Below are 27,538 nucleotides of genomic sequence, written 5' to 3' on the forward strand. Positions count from 1 at the left end.
ACAAAGTACTCGTCATGGCTTTCCAGCAAAAGGCTCGCTTTGTGGTGACGCCCAAATTCGTGGTGCCTCTAAGACCTGGTCGTGGCTCGCCGGTCACCTGCTTCGCGATGGCACCTTCGGACACCCAACTAAGCGGTTTGACACCTGAAGGAGACCTCATTGCGCTAAGTGGAATTTTTTAGTTTTTTGTTGAAGTTTTTCTCATGGAGGAAAAAATGGTTGCTGGTGGAGAGCCCGTGGTTGTTCTCGGGATCCCCTCCTTCTAGCGCCAAAATGTTAAGCCGTTTTTTGGATTAACACTTACGGACTCGTGACGTGAGCGGACTTGGCCACGTGTCTTCGAATCTGTGAGATTAGTTATGGAATATTCCTCTTATCAAGTGAAGAACTTGAGAATTGATTTCTCAAGGTCTTGGACACTCTTGTAGAGGGAATATAATTTGGCTTGGAGCCTTGGGTTTAGAGAGAGAGTAAGCTTCTCTTCTCCCACTCAGAGAATGGAAGTAGATTGTTCCTCTATTTTGTGTGAAAAAGAATGTATGAAGTGGCTTTGATCCTCTTTGTTCTTGATTTCGGTCTCAAAGGTGTTTTTAGAGAGAGAAATAGCTGAGTAGAGAATTTGGTATAATCTAGTTAGAGAGAGAAAAAGCCAACCCTTGACTAGTGTTTGTCTCAGGTATTTATAGTGAGATGGTGAGAGTTAGGGTCGGGGTAGTATCATCATTTGACAGTTATTAGAGGGACAGTCCTATTTGGAGGGGAGCGGACGAGACGTATTGAAGGGTCAGGAGCCGCCACACGTCCTGTCAGGGGGTCTGGAAGCTCGTCTCATCCTGCCAGGGGGTGACGAGACGTGGCACGTCCTGCTAGGCGGTATAGAGGCTTGACTTGTCCTGTCAGGGGGTCATGAGGCTTGTCTCGTCCCGCCGGGAGAGCTTGCCTCGTCCTGCCAGGGGGGTCCTACTTGGCGGTCGGGAAGCCTGACTCGTCCTGCCAGGGGGTCAGAAGGCTCGTCCCGTCCCGCCAGGGGGTAACGTGACGCGTTTTGCTTGGTCGGGTGGCTTGACTCGTCCTGCGATGGTGTCAGGAGGCTCGTCCCGTCCCGCCAGGGGTGACGAGATGTGACACGTCCTGCTTGGTCGAGTAGCTAGCTGGACAATGACTCATCGTCGCTTCGTCGAGTAGTCCGTCGGAGACTCGCTCGTCTCGTGGCTCGTCGCCTCGCCGATTCCGTCTCTCCTGTTTATATTTTATGTGTTGGGCTTATCCGTCTCACCGAGCGGTCCGTAGGGGACGCCGTCTCGTGGCGTGTCGTCTCGCCGAGTACGTCTATCCTATCCGTCTCGTGACATGTCACCGAGTACGTCTATCATGTCCGTCTCGTGGCGTGTCGCCTTGCCGAGTACGTATATCATGTCCGTCTTGTGGCGTGCCGCCCCGTCGAGTACATATGTCATGTCGTCTCGTGACGTGTCGCCTCGCCGAGTACGTCTATCCTGTCCATCTCGTGGCGTGTCGCCGAGTACGTCCATCCTGTCCGTATCGTGGCGTGTCGCCGAGTACGTCCATCCTGTCCGTCTCGTGGCGCCTCGCCGAGTATGTTTATCATGTCCGTCTCGTGGCGCCTCGCCGGGTACGTCTATCCTGTCCGTCTCGTGGCGCCTCGCCGAGTATGTCTATCATGTCCGTCTCGTGGCGCCTCGCCGAGTACGTCTATCCTGTCCGTCTCGTGGCGTGTCGCCGAGCACGTCTATCCTGTCCGTCTCGTGGCGTGTCGCCGAGCATGTCTATCTTGTCCGTCTCGTGGCGCGTCGCCTCGCCGAGTACGTCTATCATGTCCGTCTCGTAGCTCATCGCCTCGCCGCGTAGTCCATCGGAGACTTGCCCGTCTCGTGGCACGTCGTCTCGCCAAGTGGTCCGTCGGGGTCGCTATCTCGTGGCTCTTCGCCTCGCCGAGTGGTCCGTCGGGGACGCTATCTCGTGGCTCTTCGTCGAGTGGTCCGTCGGGTACGCCATCTCGTGGCTCTTCGCCTCGTCGAGTGGTTCGTCGGGGGCGCCATCTCGTGACTCGTTGCTCGGGGCTCGTCGACTTCGAACTCCCGGTTTTGTGCTTCGAGGAGGCTCATTGACTTTGAACTTGCGACCGACACAGGTCTTCGCGGTGGTCGTGCTCGCTGACCACGTCTTCTTGGTGCTCGCCGACCACATCTTCACGATGCTCGCCGACCACGTCTTCGCGGTGGTCTCCGATCGCGTCTTTGCGGCGCTCGCTGGCACGGGTCTTCGCTCGGTTCTCGGGACCAGCCTTCGCGGTGGTCTCCGACCACGTCTTTGCGGTGCTCGTCCAAATGGGTCTTTGCTTGGCTCTCCGGACCGGTCTTCGCGGTGGTCTCCGACCGCGTCTTTGCGGTGCTCTTCGGCACGGGTCTTTGCCCGGCTCTTCGACCTCGTCGGACTCGCGCCGGTTCGCCGGCCACAGAATCGCAGTGGTCTCCGACCACACCTTCGCAGTGCTCGCCGACCACGTCTTCATGGTGGTCTCCGACCACGTCTCCGCGGTGCTCTCCGACCACGGACTCGCGGAGGCTCACCGATCTCGGACTCGCGTCGGTTCGCCGGCCACGCACTTCATGGAGGCTCGGTGGCGTTGCACTCGCGGTGACACACCGGTCACGGACTTCATGGAGGCTTGCCGTCAATCTCCAGCGCGGGCTTCGTTCTGGCTCTCCGATAAGAGGCTTCGCATCGCAGTGGTTCGCCAAGCGGGAGTCGACGTGGCGCCGGTCTTCGTGGCGGTTCACCGGCACGGGGCTCTATGGTGGTTCGCCGGCGCGAGACTTCGCATGGCTTCCCGGTCCGAGGCTTCACGGTGCTCGCTGGCCCGAGGCCTCGCCGTGGCTCGTGGGCACGAGGGCTTCGTGGGGCTCACCGGAGGTTCGCGGTGCTCGACGACGTTGCTCTCCTTCTCAGTCTCGCTCTCTCGCTCTATATATCTCTCTCTCTCTCCGCGTTCCCTTCTTCTTCTTCTTCTTCTTTCCTTTTTCTCTTCTCTTCTCTTTTCTTTTTTTTCTTTCCTGCGTGACCTGGTCTTCTTTTTTTTTTTCTGTGGCTGCCGTGTGAATCCCCCCCCAGCTAGGGTTTTTGCTTTTGTTTTATATTGTCTTTTTATGGCCCATGAGGCCCATGTGCTGATTTTGGGCTTGTCAAAATTACACATAACAGCGATTGAGCGAACTTCGTGGAAGGTTTTATGACTGTGCAAAATATAAGGTACTGTGTATGCTTTGGAATTGTGTGTTTCGGATTTCTTGATCTTTGAATTTCTTGAAATTGTTTCTCTTTTCTTTCAATCGCAAAAAAATGTCGAAAAAGGATGTCGATTTCTTGAATGGATTGATCCTCAGATGTGCAAGAGATCAAGACAAATAATCCATGGCTTGTTGAGATCAACGCGTCTGAAGGTCTGAAAAATAGTCAAGAAAGATTTGATAAATTTAAAGATGGAGAGGAGAATTCATGGCATGTGCTTGGTGACTTTAAGAAATTAAAGCATGGATTAGTTGTGATTTTTATTTTTATTGTATTGATTATTGTATTTAAATAGTAAAAGGTTTAGACATGTATTAACTTTGTTGCAATTAAAGCTCAAGCGCGGAGATAATGTATTAACTTTGTTGCAATTGTACTTGTTGAATAGATATGAATGCACTCTGTTGCTGCTGTTATGCAATGTGTTGAAATACATAAGATGTGCTTCATTAGATAAACATGTTCGTATACATATCTATACCCAAAATATAAAGTTTTCCATAACCCAATTGTGTAACAATATGACCAAAGCTGCAACTAACAGTGTAATCAAGTTCCCGTGCAAAAAATAAATAAATAAATAAAAAATCTACTTATAGCTATGTCAAAAGCAATTTACTGTGTAAGCAAGTTCCTATCCCCAAATTTTTTTTTCTCAATGTTATGGCTTCACATAATTTTTTGCAGCTTCACTTCCCGAATAAAGTCCTAGGTGGTAGTCCAAATTGCTTGCTTGGATCATGAGCTGTCATGAATCTTGGAATTCTCGGGTACAAGAAAAGAAATAAAATGTTAGTGAATATCAATTAGAAAGTAGTGTGAATGAATTACTAACTCTGATTTGTTGACCCCAGAGTTGGTTGTGAAATGCCTTGGCATTGGCTTGGCTGTGAAACTCCTTGGTTTGGCTGTGAGCATCCTTGGCTTTGCCGAGCCGTTCCTTGGCTTGGATGTGAAGCTCCTTGGGCTTAGCTCTTGTTTTGTCTCTGTTTTAATCAAGCATGTTACTATGACTTACTGAGTTGAATATCATAGTACATTGACTAATTTACAAGCACATTACCTTTTGTTCTTTTTGTCTTCGAAAGCAAGTCTTTTGGTTGTGACATTCTTGATCACGTTTTGAGCACTTTGTAATAACATACTTTCTAGTCATTTTTGTTGCTCGCGGTCTCACTCCCTCATCATGCTCAACACGTCTTAAAACATTATTTGGATTATTTCGTTCCTTTAAAGCGCGTTTCTCAGACGATTTGCCTTTTTCCTTTCGTCGACGACCTTTTCACAGTAGATTTGAGCTTCATTGTCCAGCGATTCTTCAAGTTTCCAAAGCCCTATTTTTTCCAAATGTGGTCTGACCAAATCGATCGAATTCTTCAAAGTGATATGAAGAATGGACAAAAGTATAATATTACCCTATTGTCGATCAATCACAAAACATAGACGGTTTTAGGATGATATTAACAAAAGTATTAGATTTGTAATCGGTCATTACTTCAAGGTAAACGTTTGTCAGCAAAATTTAATCAGGGGCAAATCGTTATACGGATAAGAGTTTAGGGGGGCAATAATGTCAATTATCCAAAAAAATAATTAAGAAAACCAAGGGGTAGAAATTGAAAAAAAAAATGTTATGGGGCATGAAACTCCCAACACATTAAATCTCATTTTCTCCTTTAATTTGAACCTTCTTTTTTTTTTTTTTTTTTTAATAAATTCATTTGGGTGTTTAATATTGTTGTAATTTTACGGTTTTACTCGAAACGGGAAAAAAAAAACAATAAAAGAACGACACGTCGTTTTTTTTTTCCAGCATCCGATTTTCTCACTTCAGTTTCACTCTCTTCTAAACCCTTCTTCCTCCTCCCTCCTCCTCGGCTACAGCAAAACGTCGTCCTTCTGAAGCTAAAGTCGTCAAAAGGTACGACTCTCTCTCTCTCTCTCTCTCTCTCTCTCTCTCTCTCTCTCTTAGGGTTTATGCGATCTGAGTTTTTTTTATTGCCAAAAAAAAAGATCGGTAGAAGGAACAAAGAAAAATGCCGTTGTACGACTGTGTACTTCTGCTGAAGCCTCACGTGCCGAAAGAAGCTATGGCGGACTTGGTCTCCAGAGTCAGCAACCACGTTTTCAAAAGAAACGGAGTCGTCACGGCGGTCAAATCCATGGGAGAGGTTCAGTTGGGCTATGGAATCAAGAAGATTGACGGAAGATATTTCCAGGTACGAAATTGATTTCACTGATTGTGTAATCTAACGATTTGGTTTCTTTTGATATTGGAATGCTTATAAAAGAGATCAGAATTTCAAATTGTTATGTTGCATAAGACGTTACGTTTCGTTGTTGTTTGATCCCTAATTTGACCGATTCAAGTTAACTTCAATTTTTTTGAATAAGCTATCTCACAACGAAACAAAACCTCTTGGAAATAGAACGGAGACTGATGATTTTGTTGAGATATAACCATACTGATTTGTACTCGTACGAGTGATTCTCAAAGGGAAATTCTTTATCTTTGCAAATTCTCTTGAAGAACTAGAAATACATTTGGTTGGAATGGTATGCATTTTATGCTGCCAAGCCATTGTTTAGAAAGCTATGGGTTTTAAGATCATGCAACCGGATAACGTGAGGAGTTGGTTTTCAGCTATAGCTTCAAAATTAAAGCTTGAATAGTAGTGATATGAATAGTAGTGATATGAAATCTGTAGTTCATGCTTACTTGGATGTCGGTTCTTATCTTTCATATTCCAAGGAAAAGAGAGACACCTAATACTTTCTTCAGATCTCTTGTTCGTTCCCTGTTTCTGTTTGGCTACTCAATTTTGCTCTCTGTTTGTCATCTCTGATCATTTGTTCATATCAATCGAACTTTCTATCACGTTTCAATATATTCGTATGGACTAGATTAATAGGCTAAAGCTTTGTATTGGTCGCTAACTAGTCGGGATATATCAGTCTGCTCTTTGTCATTTTTAACTTTTTGAAGAGAAAGAAGAAGAAAAAAGTGTCCGCTCAACTTTCATTCAAAATCAATTTTTTTGGTCCTTAAAAAGAAGATTGTTTATTTATAGTTGCCTTTTTTTCGTGGAGTTTAGGGCAAACTTATGCAGATAAGTATGATGGCCACTCCAAACATCAACAAAGAGCTTCATTACCTGAACAAGGAAGATCGGTTGCTTCGGTGGCTTTTGGTCAAACAACGGACCACGAATTACGAACGAGAATCCACCTACGAGGAAAAAACACGTGATCTCAAGCGCTATGCTCGGGAAGGGTCGCACGATTTCTCTTCCGACGACGAAGAGAACACAAAGTATTTGCCAAAGCAAAATCTATGATACACCCATTTCATATATTGGCCCTTTTTTCTATGGGAATTCCAAAATGTAGGTTTTCGAAGACAATTCAGCAGCCACAAGTTATTCAAACAATTTACGGAGTGGATTAGTTTAGAGTTCGATTTGCTGTGTTTCCGGTTATGGAATCGGTGGATGTATGTGTTTCTCAGCTTTTATAATGATTTATTATCTGGTTTGTGTGCTAATAAATTATTCAGATAGGAGGCTGTTTTTTTTTCTCTGTTTGATTTCGCCTCTAATTACATCAGCATTGTTGCGACCTTAACTTGTAAATGTTTTGGTCTATAATCCGTAAGATTGGGTTTCCACAGGTGATTTACAGAAGAAGAAAAACGGACCATAACTTTATGGAAAAAAAAAACCTGACACTTCGTTTTAAGCTACTATGGCAGCAAGTTTGTACATGTGTAAGCAACTTTGCACGTGAAAAGAAATGGGAACTTGCTAATTGAGCTTATCTTCATGTGAAATTTTGAACACGCAATATTAAATGGAGGGAAAATTCCTAATTACAAATAATGATGAATAAGCAATACTAATGGTACAGTACCACAGTTTTTGCGATTGCAGCAAGGAATGTACACGATGGTTTTCAATAATTTCCTAACATATCCACAAAACATGAAAAGAAGAAAAAAATCAACAAATTTAAGAATTGAGATATATTGACAATCACACACTGAATCCATATCTAGTCTTCTATCATCAAACTTGATCCATGGTAGTTTGATGAGTACTCGTCGCAGCTTGGGTTGAATACCTACTCCAAAACCAGTGTTTGGTCCACAACAAACCAACATCTTCGATAGCCACGCCTTTGGTCTCGGGAAGTAGAAAATAAACAAAGACGGTCATCACGACGATCCAACCACCGAAGAACAGAAACAGACCGTACTTGAAGGCGCAGAGAAGAGGAATGAAGAACTGAAGGACTATGTATGTGAAAACAAGGTTGGTTGACATTGCAATGCTTTGACCCACCTCGCGAGTTTCCCGTGTGAATAACTCGCTCGGAATCGACCAGCCAAGTGGGCCCCACGACAGCCCGTACGACATTACGAATATGCCCATCAGAACCGTCAGTGATATCGCTACCGTGTCTTTGTTGTGGGAGGTGTTTGATCCCAGAATAATGGCAATAAAAACCTGTGAATTGACAAAAATTTAAGGCATCATTAATTTGTTGAATTAAAAGTCACAAATCCTAAACTGATTCTTATTTTTCATGACATACCACTAACGTGTTCTGTATAAAATTATAAATTTAAACTCAATAATTTGTTTAAAATTATAAGTAAATATAGTATAATAATAAAACCTCATAAAATTAAAATGTGCCTAGTGTACATAATTATTTTCATGTGCATATAGTTTATAAAAAAAGAAAGTATTTATCTCATTATTCAGAATAAGCATTTTATTTACAACGTTGTGAAACCCGTACTACTTGGCTAAAAATATTAAAATCTTGACTTTGCTTAAAGACTAAAAATCATGTTCATAACTTCATAGATGTTTATCATCTTTCACCCCTATCTTATAATTCTCTGTAAAATCATAGCTAAAAAAAAATTGAAATTAAAATAATACCTGGCATAAGATCATCAACACTCCACCGCAAATGAGTAGAGTTTTGCGACCAAACCTATCGACGGTCACAGAACACGCCAACGCAGAAACAACAAGTGTCGTCCCATTGATCGCCAACGAATAGAGTGCGTATTTGGAATATTCCGACCCCAAACTCAGAAACATCAACGGAGCGTAAACAAAGACGAAGAGCACTCCGGTGAGATTCTGAAAAGCCGGCACCAGAATCGCCGCAACAAGCTGAGGCCTGTTCTTTTTCGAGAGAATATTCCTCGCCACACGGAAATTGAGTGTCCTTGTTTCTCCGGAAATCTCGCACGAAGCAGTTATGTCACGAAACTCAGCGTCCACGTCATCGGTGCCTCGGAGCTTTTGGAGGACTTTTCGAGCCTCGTCACCCTTGTCCTGACCAATCAGGGTTCTCGGGGTGTCGGTGAGATAGAACTTGGCTCCGAATCCGAGGAATAGGGCCGGGATTATCGGTAAACCCCAACCGATGATCAGGGCTTGGATTCCGAACTCACCGTAGTCTTTTTCGATCATGTTTCCCGCCAAAATTCCAACGGCCATTGACAGCTGGAAATCTGTGGTGTAGTTGCCGCGGAGTCTCGCTGGTGCTATTTCGGATATGTATTGTAGACACGCCTGTAATTAAAAAATAAAAATAAAACGAATGATAAATAATTTTGCCACAAATTTGTAGATTCAAAAAAGTAATTTGAAGAAATTAAAGTTTGTTTTTTTATTAGAATTTCGTCCAATAGATTTAGAGGGCATTAAAATGTGTACATGAAGTTTTTCTTCATTATATAAATAAAGAAATATAAAAACATTTTTCTTCTGAAATTTCAATTTTGCTTTATTTCTCTTATTGATTTAAAATAATAATGATAATAAAATTACACAGAAGCTAACGATGTAATTAATATGAAATTTTGTAAGGATTTAAAATAATAATTAACTCCAGGGTTTCTCTCATCTGTTCATCTGATAATTAATAATAGTAGTCCTATTTTCCTCTTAATACTATTTTCCAATACGAAACAAAGAAAGTAAAATACCTGAGCCCCGAATCCAATTCCGACGCCGAGAACAATCAGACCGGCAATGTTGACGTACGGAAATGCATTGGCAATCGTTCCGATAAACAAAACATAGGCGGAAAATAGAAGGATTTTACGAGGACCGTGCTTGGTTATGTAAGGATAAGCAAAAAGCGATGCGAGCGAACCGGCCAAGTAGAGAGGACCGGCGTACAAGGGAAATTGGAACCCTCGGCCACTGTACTTGCAATAGTCGAAGTCTCGAGGATTTTTCCTCAACGCATCGCTGACGAACAAGTCGTAAAACACGTCCTCAACCTTGAGTACTCCTGTAATTGTCATTAATATTCATTAATCAAGTTATTGGAATTGATTAATGTATATTTTAATTTCCGAAAATAAATAAACATGTAAATAACGTCAAAAGAATACATCTAGTGTCATTTCGGTATCTCAACTGATTTTATACGGTGAAATATGACCCGTAAACAGTTTATTTTTTTTTTATTATATACATATTTATATCACTTGGTTCTAATTTAAAAATTATTTAATAAAAAAGTCTTATTCTAAAAATTAAAAATCATTTCAAAATTTTAATTTGAAGAAACTTTTAAAATTTGCTTAATGGATGTCCTCATTTAAAATTAAAATCTAACTATTCAAATATTTATAATGTAGCCAACGCATGCTTATAGCTCTCCTACAATATATGACACATACATCTCTTAACTCTGTTATCTTAAATATTAGATAATTCGACTATAAATTTAACAAATATGGATCTAAGTGGGCTATATCTATGGCCGACCCTCCCTTTTAGCTTGGTGTTTTAATGGTTATTAGTCTTTTTCATATGAAATTGATAATATAGATAATGATTATATATCAGATAACATTATAGCATAAGTGGATCCCATCATAGTAGATAAGGACCCGGGGCAAATGGACCCCTGAGTTTCTGAAAATTAAAATACTGATCCTGATGTTTTTTTATTCATAAATTGTATTTGCAGCTCAAAATTAAATCTATATGCTGGCGAAACATTTTAGGCATTCTTATATATATAAACTATCTTATGACCAAATGATACGACTTTTTCCATGTAGAAATTTTAATTTTTTTTCGCTCTATTTTTATAATATTTAAGCTTTTAATTTTTATCGATATATTTATTTGAAGAACCCTTTAAAAGAAAAATATTCTACTAAAATCTCGTAAAAATATTATGAGACCACTGATAACAACAACTATATAAAAGTTGATAGTGAAATTATCTCTCTATCGAGTCTGTGTGACAGAAATAAGCATAAAACTCCGGATAAAATAGTTGGGTGATGGTAATAAGGAATAGAAAACATACCAAAAACTCCGACATAACCGAAAATGAATCCGACGAGAGAGGCTATTATGGAAGAGAAAACGACGCATAAAGGGACCTTCTCTTTGTAACGAGAAACCATATCTCTTCAAAACCAGTAGTTGCCTTTTTATCCCTTTTGGAGATTGCCAACAAAACTAGTATCGCTCAACTAAAAGCTCCGATCTGGTGTGTGTTTATTCTTGTTGCTGAAATTTTTATTTATTAAAGCAGGGAGTATTGGAATAAGATGATGGAAGGAAGTATTATAAATTTCGTATTTATAGAAGGATATAAATAGCTAGCTATAGGACTAAGTACTAACACGGATTGAATAAATTGTCTTGCACACAGTTTGTAGACCATATACGTTTAGTTATCCAAAATGGACGAAGTAAAGGAATTTGCTGAAAAGTCAAATCTAGCGACGCACGTATCTCGAGCGCGCGCATGTGATGATAATATAGTGTGATAATTTGGAGCTTTTTCCTATCTTTTTCGCGCGCCTCGTAAAATAACTTTGAATTAAGGAAAAATAACACGGATAATATAGTGTGATATATACTCTGTGTTTTAGTGAAATGTCAAATTTAATTTTTGTTCAAAAAAATATCGTGTTCATATTTTTTGTTTAACTAAAATAATGAAATTATATCATGAAATAGATAACAGTGTCACAAAAATCTCTTTTATTGATATTATATAAGAAAAATCGAATCAAATCCAAACCAATACCCTAACTTTCAAATTTCTAATTTTGAAATAAAAATAGCATTGAATTAAAATTAAATAAAAAATTCATATATCTCAAGAGATGACTTCATTCCGTATTCGAATCGCAATTCTAAATCTTGAATTCTCTATTCGAATATGTGATTTTGATGACTATCAACAATCGATATTTACCCATTTGTATCTTTCTGTGTTCTTCACGATTAAGAGACTAATGTTTATTTTTTAGTTTTTAAATAAATTACACATATAGTGCGAATGAATAAAGATAATTGGTATTTACATATAAATATTATAATCAACGTTCAATGAAAAGTCAATAAGAAGAAGATTCGTGCATTGTTGTCTATTTCAGGGTAAAATTTCGTCATTTTAGTTAAACAGAGAGTATGAACTCGATATTTTTGAAAACCAAAGGTTAAACTCGACATTTCACTAAAACACAAAGTATATATGTGTCATTTTTCCTTGAATATTAATGGATGCGCGATTAAAATATGAGTCCATTAGGTAAATAACCACATTTACAGTTTAACATTGCTAAATAGCAAACGTTTCGTAAATCTTAGATACATAATTATTTTCACATATATATACAAACGTAAATGTTAGGTAAATAACCACTTCTATTTATTAACCCACGTAATCTTTATAGCTATTTACCTAAAATTTACAAAACGTTGGTATATAACAATTACAAACATTTTTTTTGGCTATTTACCTAATTTTTTTTGTTAATATATACAGTGATAATTCAACAATATTAAACATAGTAAAAACAATAATATAAAAATGAAGATTACTGCTAGTTTTTTTTTGTATTTATTTTTGTGATTTGCTGCTAGGAAGTTATAGGGGCGCTACTATTGTTCGACAAAGTTTCATGCTTTGAAAGCTTTGCGTAATTGTGTAAACAGAGCCGGCTCAAGGAAATTAGGGGCCTTGGATGAATTTTTTTTTTTTGGCCTTTTTAATCATATTTAATTAATTATTTAAAATATAATATATTAAAAAGTTATCATTAAGAAAAACATTAAATATGAAATTACAATACAATTCAATTTAATGTAATAAGAAAAAGTCATATGAAAAAATAGATAAAGCAAAAAAATTACGTAAAATCTATTTTTCTTGCTTTTCGAAATGCTAATTCAGAAATAAATATTTATATTCAAGTTTGTTTAACAACTCTTTTTCAACTGATAAAATTGCAAGTCCACTAAGTCTTTTTTGGCACATGGATGACCTCAAATACGACTTTATCAATTTCAACTCGGAAAAACTTCTCTCTGCGGAAGCAACGGAAACAGGAATAGTCAGCATTGTTCTTGTTCTCTTTTGCTTGCTTGCAAACCTGAAAATATGATTAATAATAATATATTTTTTTAATAAAAATAATATCTCTTGATCTCTCCCTTTTTTTTTTCTTTCTCTTTTGAGTGTGTAGTAAATTTTTTTTTCTCTTGTTTGAATATTGTAAAAAAGCAATTCAATTATACAAGTATAAATAGGGAAGCATTAGAGCATTAGAGCAATACAATTTTTTACCGTTAAACCTATTATTAGCGCATTGTAGCATTAAAAATCGCAACTATTAATTCTTTACCGTTGCTAACAAAAAAAAATTGTTAAATGGCTTTTTTCTCCTAGATCGTACAATCCCAAGTACCAACAATTAAAAGCCCATTGTTTGCATATACCCCATACTTAGGCTGAAGCAAACGTGACCCAACACCCCATGGGCCTGTTGTCAATGTGCCCACAAGAAGAGTAGTAGTGTCTATTTATATACATTTGATGTAATATAGTATCACGAAGACTCTTGCTTGTAATTGCTTATTTATTAATAAAAGTTGAAACGTTCATTCATTCTTCCTTGTCTGTTTGAAGCTTTATGATAAAACCTTAGTCGTTAGTCCATAAACAAACTTAACAACTTACAAAGAGACAAATGAAGATTTACATGAACAAACTCTTCATAGTTTGCTTAAAATGATATATTCGCAATCTAAGGGTCAAAGGACTATTGACCTCAGTACGATTGTTAGAAGAATCTATGATGTCTGGTTATGGGGCAATGAGAGTTGGAGACTCTATAGTTCTTCTAGGTATCTTCCGAAAGAACTGAATTGACCATTGCACTTCTAGAGACAAGATAAGAACAAACCATTTTAACTTCTTGTGTCTCGAAGTCACTACGTATGAATTGCATCATGCTTACCTTAATCCTGAAATGAGACATGCCATTTCACAGCTTACGTATTCTCATTTGAGAAAGTCAGAGTTCGGACTCACTATGTGATTCTGAACATGACCTATTGGTGAAGTACTAAGTTGTGAAGATGTCATGAATAACTTTGTGAAGTTCTCATAGATATGAAATTCATGTACAAGATTGCTGAAATGCAATGTATATCACCTCATGCTTTGTTCCTTGGAATGTGAATAAATGAACTGGCCAGTGTCCAAATTGAGTCTTGACTCTTTTGGATGAAACAATGTGACTTGTTAGCTCCTCGTCAATACATTGTTTCTAACTTAATCACAAATGACAAGGATGTTGAGGAAATAACCGCTAGAAGGGTAAAATGGTAAATTTTGTAAATCCCGGCTAGCTGATGATATTCATGAAGGGTAAACATAGATAATATTCAGTGGATCCACTCATTACAATTAGGTTGAATTCTTGAGTAGAAAATAAATTCATTTGAACCGAGAGATTTTCTGTGTCAACTATTTAGTGGAGTCAGTTGACATTAAGCTAAACTTGGAAAAGGTTTGTGAACTTTTGAGTCCAAGTATTTAGCTCAAGCTTTGTTCATTTGGATCCATGAGGTCACTGTCACAAATCATATCGAGTAGGAATAGTTAAACTAGAAGCTAAGTCAAAACAAGAACGAGACAAGTTTTACGAAAATTGTCAAAATGATATTTTTGTGTTTTTGGACATAGGATGAAATGAATGTCAATAAATTTTTTTTGACAATATCATATGATGACATATTGATACTCTGCCATGATGAGTTCATTGGGCTTTGTGGATTAATTTTATATCATAGAATTTTACTTGAAAATTCTTAATGGGCTTTTCTAATGTTGTCATGAACAAGTAAAGAAAAATCTAGAAAGCCTTTCTAGAAGCCTTTTTGGCCGTCCAACCCAAGGGAAATGGAGACAAAATTAGTGCAACCCTCAGTGTGAAAGAGAGTTTATTTTGTGCATTAATGTATGAAGATACCTTTCAAAAGAAAAAGAGGAAACAAATTTCCTCTATGAGGAAAGAGGAAAATCGGCCAAGCAAGGCAAGGGAGCAAAATAGGAAACAAATCTAAGCCTTCTAGAAGCTCCCTTGGCCGCCCAAATGAGGAAGAGAAAGAGGCAGTTTTGCTCATTATTATGTGATATTCTATAGAAGAGGAAACTACTTTGTTGAAGGTAAAACCTCTCCTATAAATAGAGCCCTCATTCTTCTCATTTCATTCATCCCAAGTTTTAGAGATTGAGAGCTTCTCTCTCTAGCTTGGCCGCCCCTTCCCTCTCTCTCTAAGTTTTCTTTCGTTTTTGTTTTGGCACCTAGGTCCTCATTTGACCTAGCGTTTTTAGCTCTTCGACTTTGAGACTTGTTCTCGAGTCGTCGTGTTGAAAAGTGCCCACACACTAATTCCTTTCTTTCTCGAGTGATTTTAGTGATGATAACTTTCGTGGTTACTCGAGTTCCCGAGGAAAGAAGAGAGACGTGCTGCAAGGGGAGACGAACGTTTAAACCTTCCGAAGGCTCCTCAACGTTCAATCTTCTCAAAGGTTAGTAAATTATTTAATGCTCATTTATAGTTTTTATTGACATGTACTTGCTCTTTGTCTAGGTTAGTAAAATCGTTTTACTTATTTTAAAGAAAAGTTTTAAATTCAGCCGCTTGCTCGAAGCGTTAAACTTTTTCTTAACCTTAGATCAATTCCAACAGAGCCGAGCCTGTGTGTAAATATCAATGTCATGCAAAATATATTTATCGATACACAATAGTAAACAAAAAAATATCATTTTGTTTTGTTACTACTTTTTTTTAAACCGTTTTAAAATATTTTTTTAACATTATTTTCCTTGTTCTTTAGAGTTTTATTTGATTTTTTTAGAGTTTCATTTAACTTTTTTCTTTTCCGTTTACAATTCTATTTGAAATTAGGGCAAAATCATTTGGAAATTAATAAAAAAAAGTATTTGTAGTAAATTTAACAAAATTTGAGGTATTAAAAGAAACTAGTATATATAACTCTCGATGGTATGCTGATACGCAAGACCAACTCAACATAAATTGGGGCTTTAAGAACTTTAAATTAGGCTTATTTTTTTTGGGAATTTTTCCATGGAATCAATGATATTTCAAAGAAAAAAATAGAAAGTATTATTTGTTTTTGCGGAAACATTTACGATGTACGTAACGCATAGGAGACCGGATACGCACGTCATGTTGAGGTGGATGACCTTTCTTTAGTTTCAAAGGTATTACAAGGATCGGAGACAAAGCCCAAAAAGCTACGATTCCAAGATTTTCGATAAGGTCAACCCGTTTGGTAGTAGTAGAGATCACTTTCTTTGATCGCAAGAAGATCAAGGCGAATGAGGATGAATGCAAAAGGCCAAGATCTCCAAGGAATTCTAGGAAAGTAGATCTATGTGGGACTATAAATGGCCTCTGCTCGTGCGGAGTGAGTGATTTGACTAATTGTGGCGTCCTTTTCTTGAATTAATTTAAAAAGAAATAGGAGAATATTGGGATGTTCCACTATTTTAGTTGAAGAGCTTGAAAATGAGATTTCAAGAAGCTCTTGGATACTGTTAAGAGAGGTAATATGATATGACATCATTTACGCATTGTTATGTGAGAGAAAGTATGTGTGCGTGTGTGAGAGAGAGAATGTTTCTTCGTCGATTCTAGATAGAAAAGAAGATAAATATTTCCTTTTTTGTGTCTTCATCGTGTGGTGAAAGATATGTGAGGTGAGATAAGTGTGATGAGAGATGTGAGGTGAGTGATGCATGGCGAGAGATATGTATTCTTGAGGTGATAAACGATGAGTGATGGGAAATGGAAGATGAGATAAGGTGTTCTTGGTGAAATATTACTTGGCAAATATGTTTTGCTGAGAGAATTTGGGTGAGAAAGGATTTTGGTAAAGTTTTGGCTATAATCTTTTGTGCTTCCGACTTTGTGAGGTGAAATGAGATATTTTTATAAGTTTTTGAGTGTTTTAGGGCTTTCAATGGGTTGTGAGACCCATTTTGAGTCTAAAACCCCTATGAAGGGCAAAGGTCCGCATAAGCGACCTGGAGATTCACCTAAGACCCGTAAAGGGCAAAGTTCTGCATGAGTGATATATGGAGATTTACATAGATCCATAAAGGGAAATAGTCTGCATAAATAGAAGATTGGTTAGACAAGAGAGAAGGCATCAACAATGAATAACAAAGTGAGTAAGGAATGACGTCGATGGTACTGTTCGACTTTCCCCGAACTTGTGAATCGAGGGCTGATATAGCATTTTTGGCCGAGGGTATACTACAGTAGGATTGGCCTACCCTTAGCTCAGTGCCTTATTAAAGAAAGTTGAAATTCTGATTAGTCGTAAAGACAAGATGTCGCACACAATGTGTTGACAATGTGTCCGACAACTTGCTTGAACACGGATTATGGATAAACAATAAAACAGTGCAGTAAACAAAGTACACACGATATGGTTACCCAGTTCGGTGAAACACACCTACATTTGGGGGCACGCTGCCAATGGAAAGGATTTTCACTATCTTGTAGTCAATAGTACACACAAGGTTTATATCTGATTACAAACAACAAATCAATAAAACATAGAGACTATTACTACCAGTGATCACCTAGACAGGGACTGTTGTCAATGGTGCCAACAAGAAGAGTTGTAGTGTGTATTTATGTACATTTGATGTCATATAGTCTTATGAAGACTCTTGCTTGTAATTGCTTATTCATTAATAAAAAGTTGAAACTGTCATTCAATCTTCCTTGTCTGAAGCTGTATGATAAAACATTAGTCTTTAGTCCATAAACAAACTAAACAACTTACGAAGAGACAATTGTAGATTTTCATGAACAAACTCTTCGTAGTTTGCTTAAAACGATATATTTGCAATCTAAAGGTCAAAGGACTATTGATCCTAGTATGATTGTTAGAAGAATCTATGATGTCTGGTTATGATTCATTGAGAATAAGAGACTCTATAGTTCTTCTAGATATCTTTCGAAGGTACTGAATTGACCAGTGCACTTCTAGAGACAAGATAAGAACAAACCATTTAACCTCTTATGTCTCAAAGTCACTACGTATGAATTGCATCGTGCTTACCTTAATCCTGAAATGAGACATGTCATTTCACACCTTAGTATTCTCATTTGAGAAAGTTAGAGTTCGGACTCACTATGTGATTCCAAACAAGGCCTATTGGTGAAGTACTAAGTTGTGAGAATGTCATGAGTAACTTTGTGAAGTTCTCATAGATATGGAATTCATGTACAAGATTGCTGAAATGCAATGTATATCACCTCATGCTTTGTTCCTTGGAGTGTGAATAAATGAACTGGCCAGTGTCCAAATTGAGTCTTGACTCTTTTGGATGAAACAATGTGGCTTGTTAGCTCCTCGTCAATACATTGTTTCTAACTTATTCACAAGCGACAAAGGAGTTGAAGAAATAACAGCTAGAAGGGTAAAATGGTAATTTTGTAAATCCCGACTAGCTGATGATATTCATGTAGGGTAAACACTGATAATATTCTGTGGATCCGCTCATTACAATTAGGTTGAATTCTTGAGTAGAAAATAAATTCATTTGAACCGAGAGATTTTCAGTGTCAACTCTTTAGTGGAGTCAGTTGGCATTAAGCTAAACTTGGAAAAGGTTTGTGAACTTTTGAGTCCAAGTGTTTAGCTCAAGCTTTGTTCATTTGGGTCCATGAGGTCACTGTCACGAATCACATCGATCAAGAATAGTTAAATTGGAAGCTAAGTCAAAACAAGAACGAAAATAGTCAAAATGGTATTTTTGTCTTTTGAGACAAAGGATGAAATGAATGTCAATAAATTTTTTGACAAGTTCATTTGATGACTTAATATCACTCGGCCATGACTTGATCATTGGGCCTTGTGAATTAATTTCATTTCATAAGAATTTTATTGAAAATTCTTAATAGGCTTTTCTCATGTTGTCATGAACAAATGAAGAAGCTTCTAGAAGCTCCTTCTAGAGACATAGTGGGCGCCCAACATACCCATAGGAAGAGAGAATATTTTGTGCATAAATGTATCAAGATACTTTCCAAAAGAAAAAGAGGAAACAAATTTCCCGTAAGAGGAAATGAGGTAGGCGCCCAAGAGAGAGACAAAAGGCAAGGCATGGAACAAAATAGGAAACAAATCCAAGGCTTAATGAAGCCTACCTTGGCCGAGTATGTCATATAGGAAAAGAGGAAATTGGCTCATGAATATGTTATATTCTATAGAAGAGGAAACTACCTTATTGAAGGTAAGACCTCTCCTATAAATAGGAACCTCATTCTTCTCATTTTTCTCATTCCACATAAGTTAGAGATTGAGAGCCTCTCTCTCTAGAACTTGTGGTTGCCGCCCCTTCCTCTCTCTCTCTAGTTTATTTTCGACTTTTTTGTTTTGGCACCTAGGTCCTCATTTGACCTAGTGTTTAGCTCTGCGACTTCAAGACTCGTTCTTAAGTCGTAGTGTTTAAAAGTGCCCACTCACTAATTCCTTTATTTCAAGTGATTTAGTGATAGAAACTTTCGTGGTTGCTCGAGGTGCCGAGGAAAGAAAGAGAGGCGTGCTGCAAGGGGAGACGAGCGTTGCGAACTTTCTAAAAGCTTCTCAATGTTCAAGCTTCAAGAAAGGTTAGTAAACTTCTTAGCTCATAATAGTTTTTATTTATATGTACTTGCTCTTTGTCTAGGTTAGTAAAAATCGTTTTTACTTGAAAAGAAATTTTTTTAAATTCCGCCGCTTAACGAAGCGTTAAACTTTTTCTTAAACCCTAGATCAATTCCAACAAATGGTATCAGAGCTATGGTCAAAGATTAGCATGTACATGTATTTAAAAATATGAGCTTGAAAATCGTTTTCGCAAGTTTACTAATTTTGTGACAAGTTAGAATTGTTATCTTAGATTTTTTTTTAATTTATTGCTCATGCCTTTAAATTAAAAATCATGTTGATTTTCTATGAGTTTGGGATGTTATTAAAACACATTAGAATCAGTTCTAAAAGTTTTTAATTTTTTATATTGAAAAACGTGTTTTAAAGTTTTGAGAAATTTCGAGTAAAATTTTGTGACTAGTCATATTGTCTTGCTAGTTTCTTTTATTTACTTGAATCGTTTTATGCATGTTGTTATTTCTTTTATACCATGTTATTACCTTGCTAATAAAACACCAATAAAAGCTTTAACAACATCCTAAAACGTTCCGTTACACTCGATTCTTTTTCGCACCTAAAAAGGACCAAGCTTTAATTATTTCTTTTTCTTCGAGCTGGAGTAAACCCGCAGTAAAAGTGGCATAACTCTCTGCTCAGAAATCTAAATTTAATGATTCTTGAATCAAATTAAAGCTCTGTCTGTCCTCTGTCCTATGCCACCGGTTTCAGGTCAAAATGACATCGGAGCCGCCAGTTATGGCGATTTTACTCCGAGCTGCGCGGCTGTTCCGAAACTCCAGTTTTTTAGAATTCCGGATTTTCAGCCCCACTACCATGAGTTATAGAACTCTAATGAGAAAAATTTCTTGAGCAAAATTGTTTTTTATAAGATTATAAACATGATGTGTAAGATTAAAATGTTTTGATTTTTGAGATTTAATTGAAATTGAATTTTTACAAAACTAGTTTGAATTTTGAAAAACCGTTTTCACTTTCAAACTTGAAATTTTTTCGTCATCCAAATCAAACAAATTTTCAAAATGTTTTCAAAAGTATATCTATATCACATATGTTCAAAATCTATATGCTCTTGAAAATTTGAGTGGGAGGTCTCCTTGTAGACAAGCCGAAAAATAAAAAGATGTGTAATCTCAAACTTTCAAGTGCTCGAGTGAGTTGAAGTTCACACTTCCCTCACGCACTTTCCCGAAATAGAAAATAGGAAAAGATCGAGTATGTACCTTGTGCCTTTATGCACTAATACTACTCTGAACATGAATATCTAGGATTCTCTTCTAGTTGTCCGCTCTATCGCTCTATAACAAGGAAAACCGTTTCCGAACTTATAAGAGTCGATGTACCAACTCCAAAAACTAAGTGGGAGGGTTATACTTGTTGTTTGTAACCCGCGATCCCTAACACTAATGAAAGAAGCAATTAACGTGGGACTAAGAGCCGCTCTTGCGACCCTCACTTAAATGGGAGTACTCCAAGGCGTTTTTGCTTCGATCATTGCTCAATGAGCTACGTCCGAGAGTGAGACGATGATGACAAGGCCTCCCCTTGGGGGATTGTTTTTCAAAGTTGACCTTTTGGACTAAGTGGTTGGTTGCACACTTAGGCTTAATCCCTAGTAATCCTCCCTTGAGGCTCTGCGAAAGGATGTGAGTGATCAAACAAATTTAAAAGGTGGCTAGTCAAAATTGGTGTATTGACATCTTGGCTAAGCATTAATGATGTGTCATTTACTTATAAATGGAGATTTTTTGCGGCCTTCTCTTGAGGGAGTAAATTATCGTTTGGTTTATAACACCTTTGGATTTTATCAAACTCTTAAATAAAACTTAAATCCTAAACCAAAGACTAATCATAAACTTGTTTCAACTTATATAGGCAATATGTCTCTCAACCTTCTCTCGTTCATCCTTTCCTCGAACAAACTCGAAAACAAAAACTGCGTAGATTCGAAACATAACCTCGACATAATCCTTACCAAGCACAAATGGGTACTCACCACCCTGTGTCCTCCTTTGACGAATAATGATTCAACTCAAGAGGCCAAAGACGCCTTGGCGGCCTGGCTCTGCTCCGATGAGATTGTGAGGTGCTATATCTTAGCATCAATGAACAATGTGTTGCAACAACAACATCGTGACATCGAGACTGCCACCGACATGCTCACCAATCTCCATGAGATGTTTGGAGGGCAAAGGCGTCAAGCAAGGCAAAAAGCAGTCCGACAATTTATGAACTGTCGCATGAAGGCTAGGACTCCTATTGGAAAATTTTATGATACTGATCATTAGTTATCTGAATAAAATGGAAATCCTAGGATCTGAGATTGATAGGAAGAATGTCATAGATATGATCTTAGAAACTCTCCCCGCATCTCTTGATACCTCCAAGTTGAACTACTCCATGAACAAGCTAGAGTACACTGTTACCAAGCTTATGATGGAACTTCACACTGCTGTAGGTCTCACTAAAAGAAAGAGGAATCAAGGAGAGGCACATGCTACTGAGCAAAAAGCCTCCGCCTCTGGAACTGTAAAGAGACCTTACAAGGCCGATAAAAAGAACTGTCCTGCCTATCTCAAAGCAAAGGAACATAGTATTGTACTAGTTACTGAAGCATGCTTAGTAGCTGATAATGTATCAACGTGGATTCTTGACTCCGCTGCTACTAACCATATTTGTTGTTCCTTGAATGGTTTCAAGAAAACCAAAAGCTTAGAGGAAGGCGAGTTATGTTTCAAATGGGGTGATGGGAGCCTGGTGTCTGCGAAGGCTGTGGGATACGTGATGCTGTCTTTCGAAGACCGCACTTTAAACTTGAATAATGTTTATTTTGTTCCTACCTTTGGGAAGAACTTAATATCCGTTGCTCGTCTTCTTGAGCAAGATTATTGTTTAAAGTTCATAAAGAATGGAATTCGTATTTCTTTTTCTAATTCTTTTGTCACTAATGCCTGTATGAAGAATGCTCTTTTTTTACATCTATCCCACTCAACCTTCTCTTTTAGACACCGAAATAGATAATGATCTAATTAGGGATCCAAAGAGGATCAAACTTTCTGAATCCTCCGATCTAACAAAATCAACATACCTATGGCACTTAAGACTTGGTCATATCAGTCTAGATAGGATTAAGAGACTTGTGAGGGACGGTCCACTCCAAGCCTCTGCAATAGGTTCACTACCTACTTGTGAATCCTGCATAGAAGGAAATATGACTAAGCGACCTTTCTCCGATAAGGGTCGAAGAGCCACTGAGTTGCTGGAACTAATACATTCTGATGTATGTGGTCCGCTCAGCCAACAGGCATGTGGAAGATACGAATACTTCGTTACCTTCACCGATTATTACTCGCGATATGGTTTTGTCTATTTGCTCAAACACAAATCCGAGACCTTTAACGTATTTAAGGTCTTTAGGGCTTTAGTGGAAAAGCAAACTGGCAAAGTGATCAAAACCCTTCGATCTGATCGAGGTGGTGAGTATATGTCTGGAGAGTTTGATGACTTTCTTAAAGAAGAAGGTATCGCTTCTCAGCTTACCGCACCTGGCACACCTCAACAAAAAGGAGTGTCAGAGAGAAGGAACCGAACTCTTATGGAGATGGTTAGATCAATGATGAGTTACTCATCACTCCCTCTTTCCTTTTGGGGATATGCCCTCGAAGCAGCCGCTTATATTCTGAACCAAGTTCCGTCGAAGACGGTTCCTGGTACTCCTTATGAACGATGGACTGGCCGTAAAGTGAATCTTGGCTGCATAAGAATTTGGGGTTGCCCTGCACACGTGCTAAGGCAAAAGACTAGCAAGTTGGCTAGTAGGTCAGAATTGTGCTTGTTTGTGGGATATCCAAAGGAAACCAAGGGTTTCATCTTCTATAGTCCCGAGGACGATAAGACTTTCATTAGCATGAATGCTCGTTTCCTTTAGGAGGACTTTATGAAGGATGCAAAACCTAGAAGAAAAATTGTGCTTGAAGAAAAGTTGGGTGAGGAAGCTTCTACCTCATCTGTAAGAACTGTTCTTACCCCAACTGAAACACAACCTAACTCATCAGAATCTCGTCAAGTAGTACTTCGACGTAGTGGGAGGGCTACTCAAAAGCCTGACAGGTACATGTCTTATGGAGACTCTCTCGTAGCCGTCTCTGACATGGATGATCCTGTTTCCTATAGCCAAGCGATGGCTTGTTCTGAATCAAACCTTTGGCTTGACGCCATGAAAGTTGAAATGCACTCGATGTATGTCAACAAAGTCTGGAAACTTGTAGACCTTCCTGAAGGGATTAGACCCGTAGGGTGTAAATGGATATACAAGAAGAAAAAGGGTCCTGATGGGAACGTCGAGACGTTCAAAGCATGACTTGTGGCGAAGGGTTATACCCAACAAGAAGGGATTGACTACGAAGAAACCTTCTTGCCAGTCGTGATGCTTAAATCCATCTGCATACTCCTATCCATAGCTGCAGCTCTCGACTATGAGATCTGGCAAATGGATGTCAAGACAGCCTTTCTGAATGGCAATCTTGACGAGCGCATTTACATGGCTCAACCAGACGGTTTCGTGGAAGAAGGTCAAGAGACCAAGGTTTGTGAGTTACTTAAGTCCATTTATGGACTAAAGCAAGCATCTAGGTCATGGAATATTAGATTCGATGAAACTGTAAAGAGCTTTGGCTTTGAACAGTCAATAGATGAGCCGTGTGTTTACAAGTTAATATACGAAGGCAAAGTTATCTGAGGTGGGCAAGCATCTGGTGCTATATGTCGATGATATACTACTCATTGGTAATGACGTGGGTAAGTTATCTAAGGTTAAGGTCTGGCTGGCAAAGCAATTCGATATGAAGGATCTAGGAGAAGCCGCGTACATTCTGGGAATCCAAATCTTTCGAGATAAGAAAAACCGGACCCTGTCACTCTCTCAAGCATCTTATATTGATAAGGTGATGGATCGCTTCTCGATGCAAGACTCCAAGAAGGGTCAAACACCCTTTAGGCATGGAGTTTCACTCTCAAAGGACCAGTCTCCCAAGACTGCACAAGAGATTGAAGACATGAGGAAAATTCCTTACGCCTCTGCCGTAGGAAGCCTCATGTATGCTATGCTTTGCACTAGACCTGACATTTGTTTCGCCGTTGGTGTAGTTAGCCGTTTCCAATCCAACCCTGGACCCGAGCACTGGATTGCTGTTAAGCATGTTCTTAAGTATCTTCGAAGAACTAGGAACTTGATGCTTACATACTCAGGTACTGACCTGACTATGACGGGATATACCGACTCCGATTTTCAAGCAGATAAGGATTCCAGGAAATCCACATCGGAATCTGTGTTCATCCTTAATGGTGGAGCTGTTGTGTGGAGGAGTATTAAGCAATCTTGCATTGCTGACTCCACAATGGAAGCCAAATGTAGCTGCTTGTGAAGCATCCAAAGAGGGTGTATGGCTTAGAAAATTCCTTAAGTATTTGGAAATTGTTCCAAACGTCGACGAGCCCATGACCATTTATTGTGATAATAGTGGGGCTGTCGCTAACTCAAAGGAACCTCGAAGCCATAAGCGCTCTAAACATATTAAGAGGAAATACCATTTGATTCGAGAGATCGCACAGCGCGGAGACGTGGAGGTGAAGTAGATCTCTGGCAGATCCATTCACCAAGGCCCTAGCGAACATGGTCTTCGACCAACATCGAAAGAGATTAGGCATGAACGACTACACACATCTTCTTTGAGTCAAGTGGGAGTTTGTTGTCAATGGTGCCCACAAGAAGAGTTATAGTGTGTATTTATGTACATTTGATGTCATATAGTCTTATGAAGACTCTTGCTTGTAATTGCTTATTCATTAATAAAAAGTTGAAACGTTCATTCAATCTTCCTTGTCTGAAGCTGTATGATAAAACATTAGTCTTTAGTCCATAAACAAACTAAACAACTTACGAAGAGACAAATGTAGATTTTCATGAACAAACTCTTCGTAGTTTGCTTAAAACGATATATTCGCAATCTAAAGGTCAAAGGACTATTGACCCTAGTATGATTGTTAGAAGAATCTATGATGTCTGGTTATGAGGCATTGAGAATAGGAGACTCTAAAGTTCTTCTAGGTATCTTCCGAAGGTACTGAATTGACCAGTGCACTTCTAGAGACAAGATAAGAACAAACCATTTAATCTCTTATGTCTCGAAGTCACTACGTATGAATTGCATCGTGCTTACCTTAATCCTGAAATGAGACATGTCATTTCACACCTTAGTATTCTCATTTGAGAAAGTTAGAGTTCGGACTCACTATGTGATTCCAAACAAGGCCTATTGGTGAAGTACTAAGTTGTGAGAATGTCATGAGTAACTTTGTGAAGTTCTCATAGATATGGAATTCATGTTCAAGATTGCTGAAATGCAATGTATATCACCTCATGCTTTGTTCCTTGGAGTGTGAATAAATGAACTGGCCAGTGTCCAAATTGAGTCTTGACTCTTTTGGATGAAACAATGTGACTTGTTAGCTCCTCGTCAATACATTGTTTCTAACTTATTCACAAGCGACAAAGGAGTTGAGGAAATAACAGCTAGAAGGGTAAAATGGTAATTTTGTAAATCCCGACTAGCTGATGATATTCATGAAGGGTAAACACTGATAATATTCTGTGGATCCGCTCATTAAAATTAGGTTGAATTCTTGAGTAGAAAATAAATTCATTAAAACCGAGAGATTTTCAGTGTCAAGTCTTTAGTGGAGTCAGTTGGCATTAAGCTAAACTTGGAAAAGGTTGGTGAACTTTTGAGTCCAAGTGTTTAGCTCAAGCTTTGTTCATTTGGGTCCATGAGGTCACTGTCACGAATCACATCGATTAGGAATAGTTAAACTGGAAGCTAAGTCAAAACAAGAACGAAAATAGTCAAAAGTGTATTTTTGTCTTTTGAGACAAAGGATGAAATGAATGTCAATAAATTTTTTGACAAGTTCATTTGATGACTTAATATCACTCGGCCATGACTTGATCATTGGGCCTTGTGAATTAATTTCATTTCATAAGAATTTTATTGAAAATTCTTAATGGGCTTTTCTCATGTTGTCATGAACAAATGAAGAAGCTTCTAGAAGCTCCTTCTAGAGACATAGTGGGCGCCCAACATACCCATAGGAAGAGAGAATATTTTGTGCATAAATGTAACAAGATACTTGCCAAAAGAAAAAGAGGAAACAAATTTCCCCTAAGAGGAAATGAGGTAGGCGCCCAAGAGAGAGACAAAAGGCAAGGCATGGAACAAAATAGGAAACAATTCCAAGGCTTAATGAAGCCTACCTTGGCCGAGTATGTCATAGAGGAAAAGAGGAAATTGGCTCATGAATATGTGATATTCTCAATTCCACCCTTCGAGCAACCTCCTGGCTCGGATGAGCTTTAGTCTTCAGCAGTACGTGAACCTTCAATCATGAGAACACAAGACCCAACTCTCACAGACACTCAATCTTTGTGGAATAGTGTTTGAGAGACTACACCGCTTACAACCAAACTACACAGCCTCCCAGTCCGCCGGTCTTGCACGTCTAAGATCTCTGAGTGTTTGATTAAAAGCGTCCCGGCTGCTAAGGGGGAGCGCACGGCTTTTATAGCAGCTTTACAATCCTGGAAGTAATCTCGGGTGTCCTTACCCGGCCTCAAGCGAATATCACATAGTAAAGACTCCATCAAGGCGAATATCGTGCAATGAAGATAGTAGCGAGAGATATCTTGCAATGAAGACACCAGCGAGGCAGATATCTCGTAATGAAGACAGCAGCGAAGCAATAACTCAGCAAAAAGTCACCAGCGAAGCAATCTGTCAAAACTGGAAACTTGCCAGAAAAAGAGTCTGCACACAGGAGGAAAGATGTCATACCAGAAGTAGAAACATAACGACCAACATCTTTCCACACAACTTGCACTAAAAAATAAAGCCAATAAAAACGTTACAACAATCTCCCCCTTTGGCTATTTTTTAGGCAAGCACTTCCGGGACTAGTTCTCATACAAGCGTCATGATCAAAGAAGAGAGTCAAAATAAATGACCTCATGACGCCTCTCCCCCTGATTGCCTCAAAAAAATACCGAAGGCAAGGATAGACCAACACAGAGGGAGGAACAAACAGCCTGAAAAGATGAGAACTTGAACACACAGCATATCATTAACCA

The 27,538-nt window shown here is 38.8% G+C and overlaps 2 protein-coding genes across 2 annotated transcripts; one reads left to right on the forward strand and one right to left on the reverse strand.

Annotated features, from left to right (window-relative positions):
- The first annotated feature begins 5,102 nt into the window (after window positions 1-5,102).
- LOC149397718 (Translation elongation factor EF1B/ribosomal protein S6 family protein) lies at window positions 5,103-6,884 on the forward strand. The gene is made up of 3 exons (XM_089614084.1): window positions 5,103-5,230; window positions 5,323-5,528; window positions 6,405-6,884. Exons 2-3 carry the CDS (start codon window positions 5,346-5,348, stop codon window positions 6,645-6,647), a joined length of 426 nt encoding a protein of 141 aa, XP_089470210.1. The 5' UTR covers window positions 5,103-5,230; window positions 5,323-5,345; the 3' UTR covers window positions 6,648-6,884.
- Window positions 6,885-7,159: 275 nt separating this feature from the next.
- LOC149397719 (sugar transport protein 7-like) lies at window positions 7,160-11,017 on the reverse strand. The gene is made up of 4 exons (XM_089616053.1): window positions 10,666-11,017; window positions 9,320-9,630; window positions 8,259-8,903; window positions 7,160-7,814 (listed from the first exon to the last, which is right to left on the reverse strand). Exons 1-4 carry the CDS (start codon window positions 10,763-10,765, stop codon window positions 7,374-7,376), a joined length of 1,497 nt encoding a protein of 498 aa, XP_089472179.1. The 5' UTR covers window positions 10,766-11,017; the 3' UTR covers window positions 7,160-7,373.
- Between the last annotated feature and the right edge of the window lie 16,521 nt (window positions 11,018-27,538).

The sequence above is a fragment of the Urtica dioica genome, chromosome 5 (genome assembly GCF_054948205.1).
Source record: "Urtica dioica subsp. dioica isolate 48M chromosome 5, U.dioica_male_clone48M_v1_H2, whole genome shotgun sequence".
In the NCBI taxonomy this organism is placed as follows: domain Eukaryota; kingdom Viridiplantae; phylum Streptophyta; class Magnoliopsida; order Rosales; family Urticaceae; genus Urtica; species Urtica dioica.

Bases quoted from the DNA above. Each gene is read 5' to 3' on its own strand.
- LOC149397719 (XM_089616053.1), bottom strand. From the start codon at position 10,765: ATGGTTTCTCGTTACAAAGAGAAGGTCCCTTTATGCGTCGTTTTCTCT. The intron at 8,904-9,319 runs GTATTTTACTTT...TTTTAATTACAG, and splicing joins GAATTGGATTCGGGGCTCAG to GCGTGTCTACAATACATATC. The intron at 7,815-8,258 runs GTATTATTTTAA...GTCAATTCACAG, and splicing joins TGTTGATGATCTTATGCCAG to GTTTTTATTGCCATTATTCT.
- LOC149397718 (XM_089614084.1), top strand. From the start codon at position 5,346: ATGCCGTTGTACGACTGTGTACTTCTGCTGAAGCCTCACGTGCCGAAA. The intron at 5,529-6,404 runs GTACGAAATTGA...CGTGGAGTTTAG, and splicing joins TTGACGGAAGATATTTCCAG to GGCAAACTTATGCAGATAAG.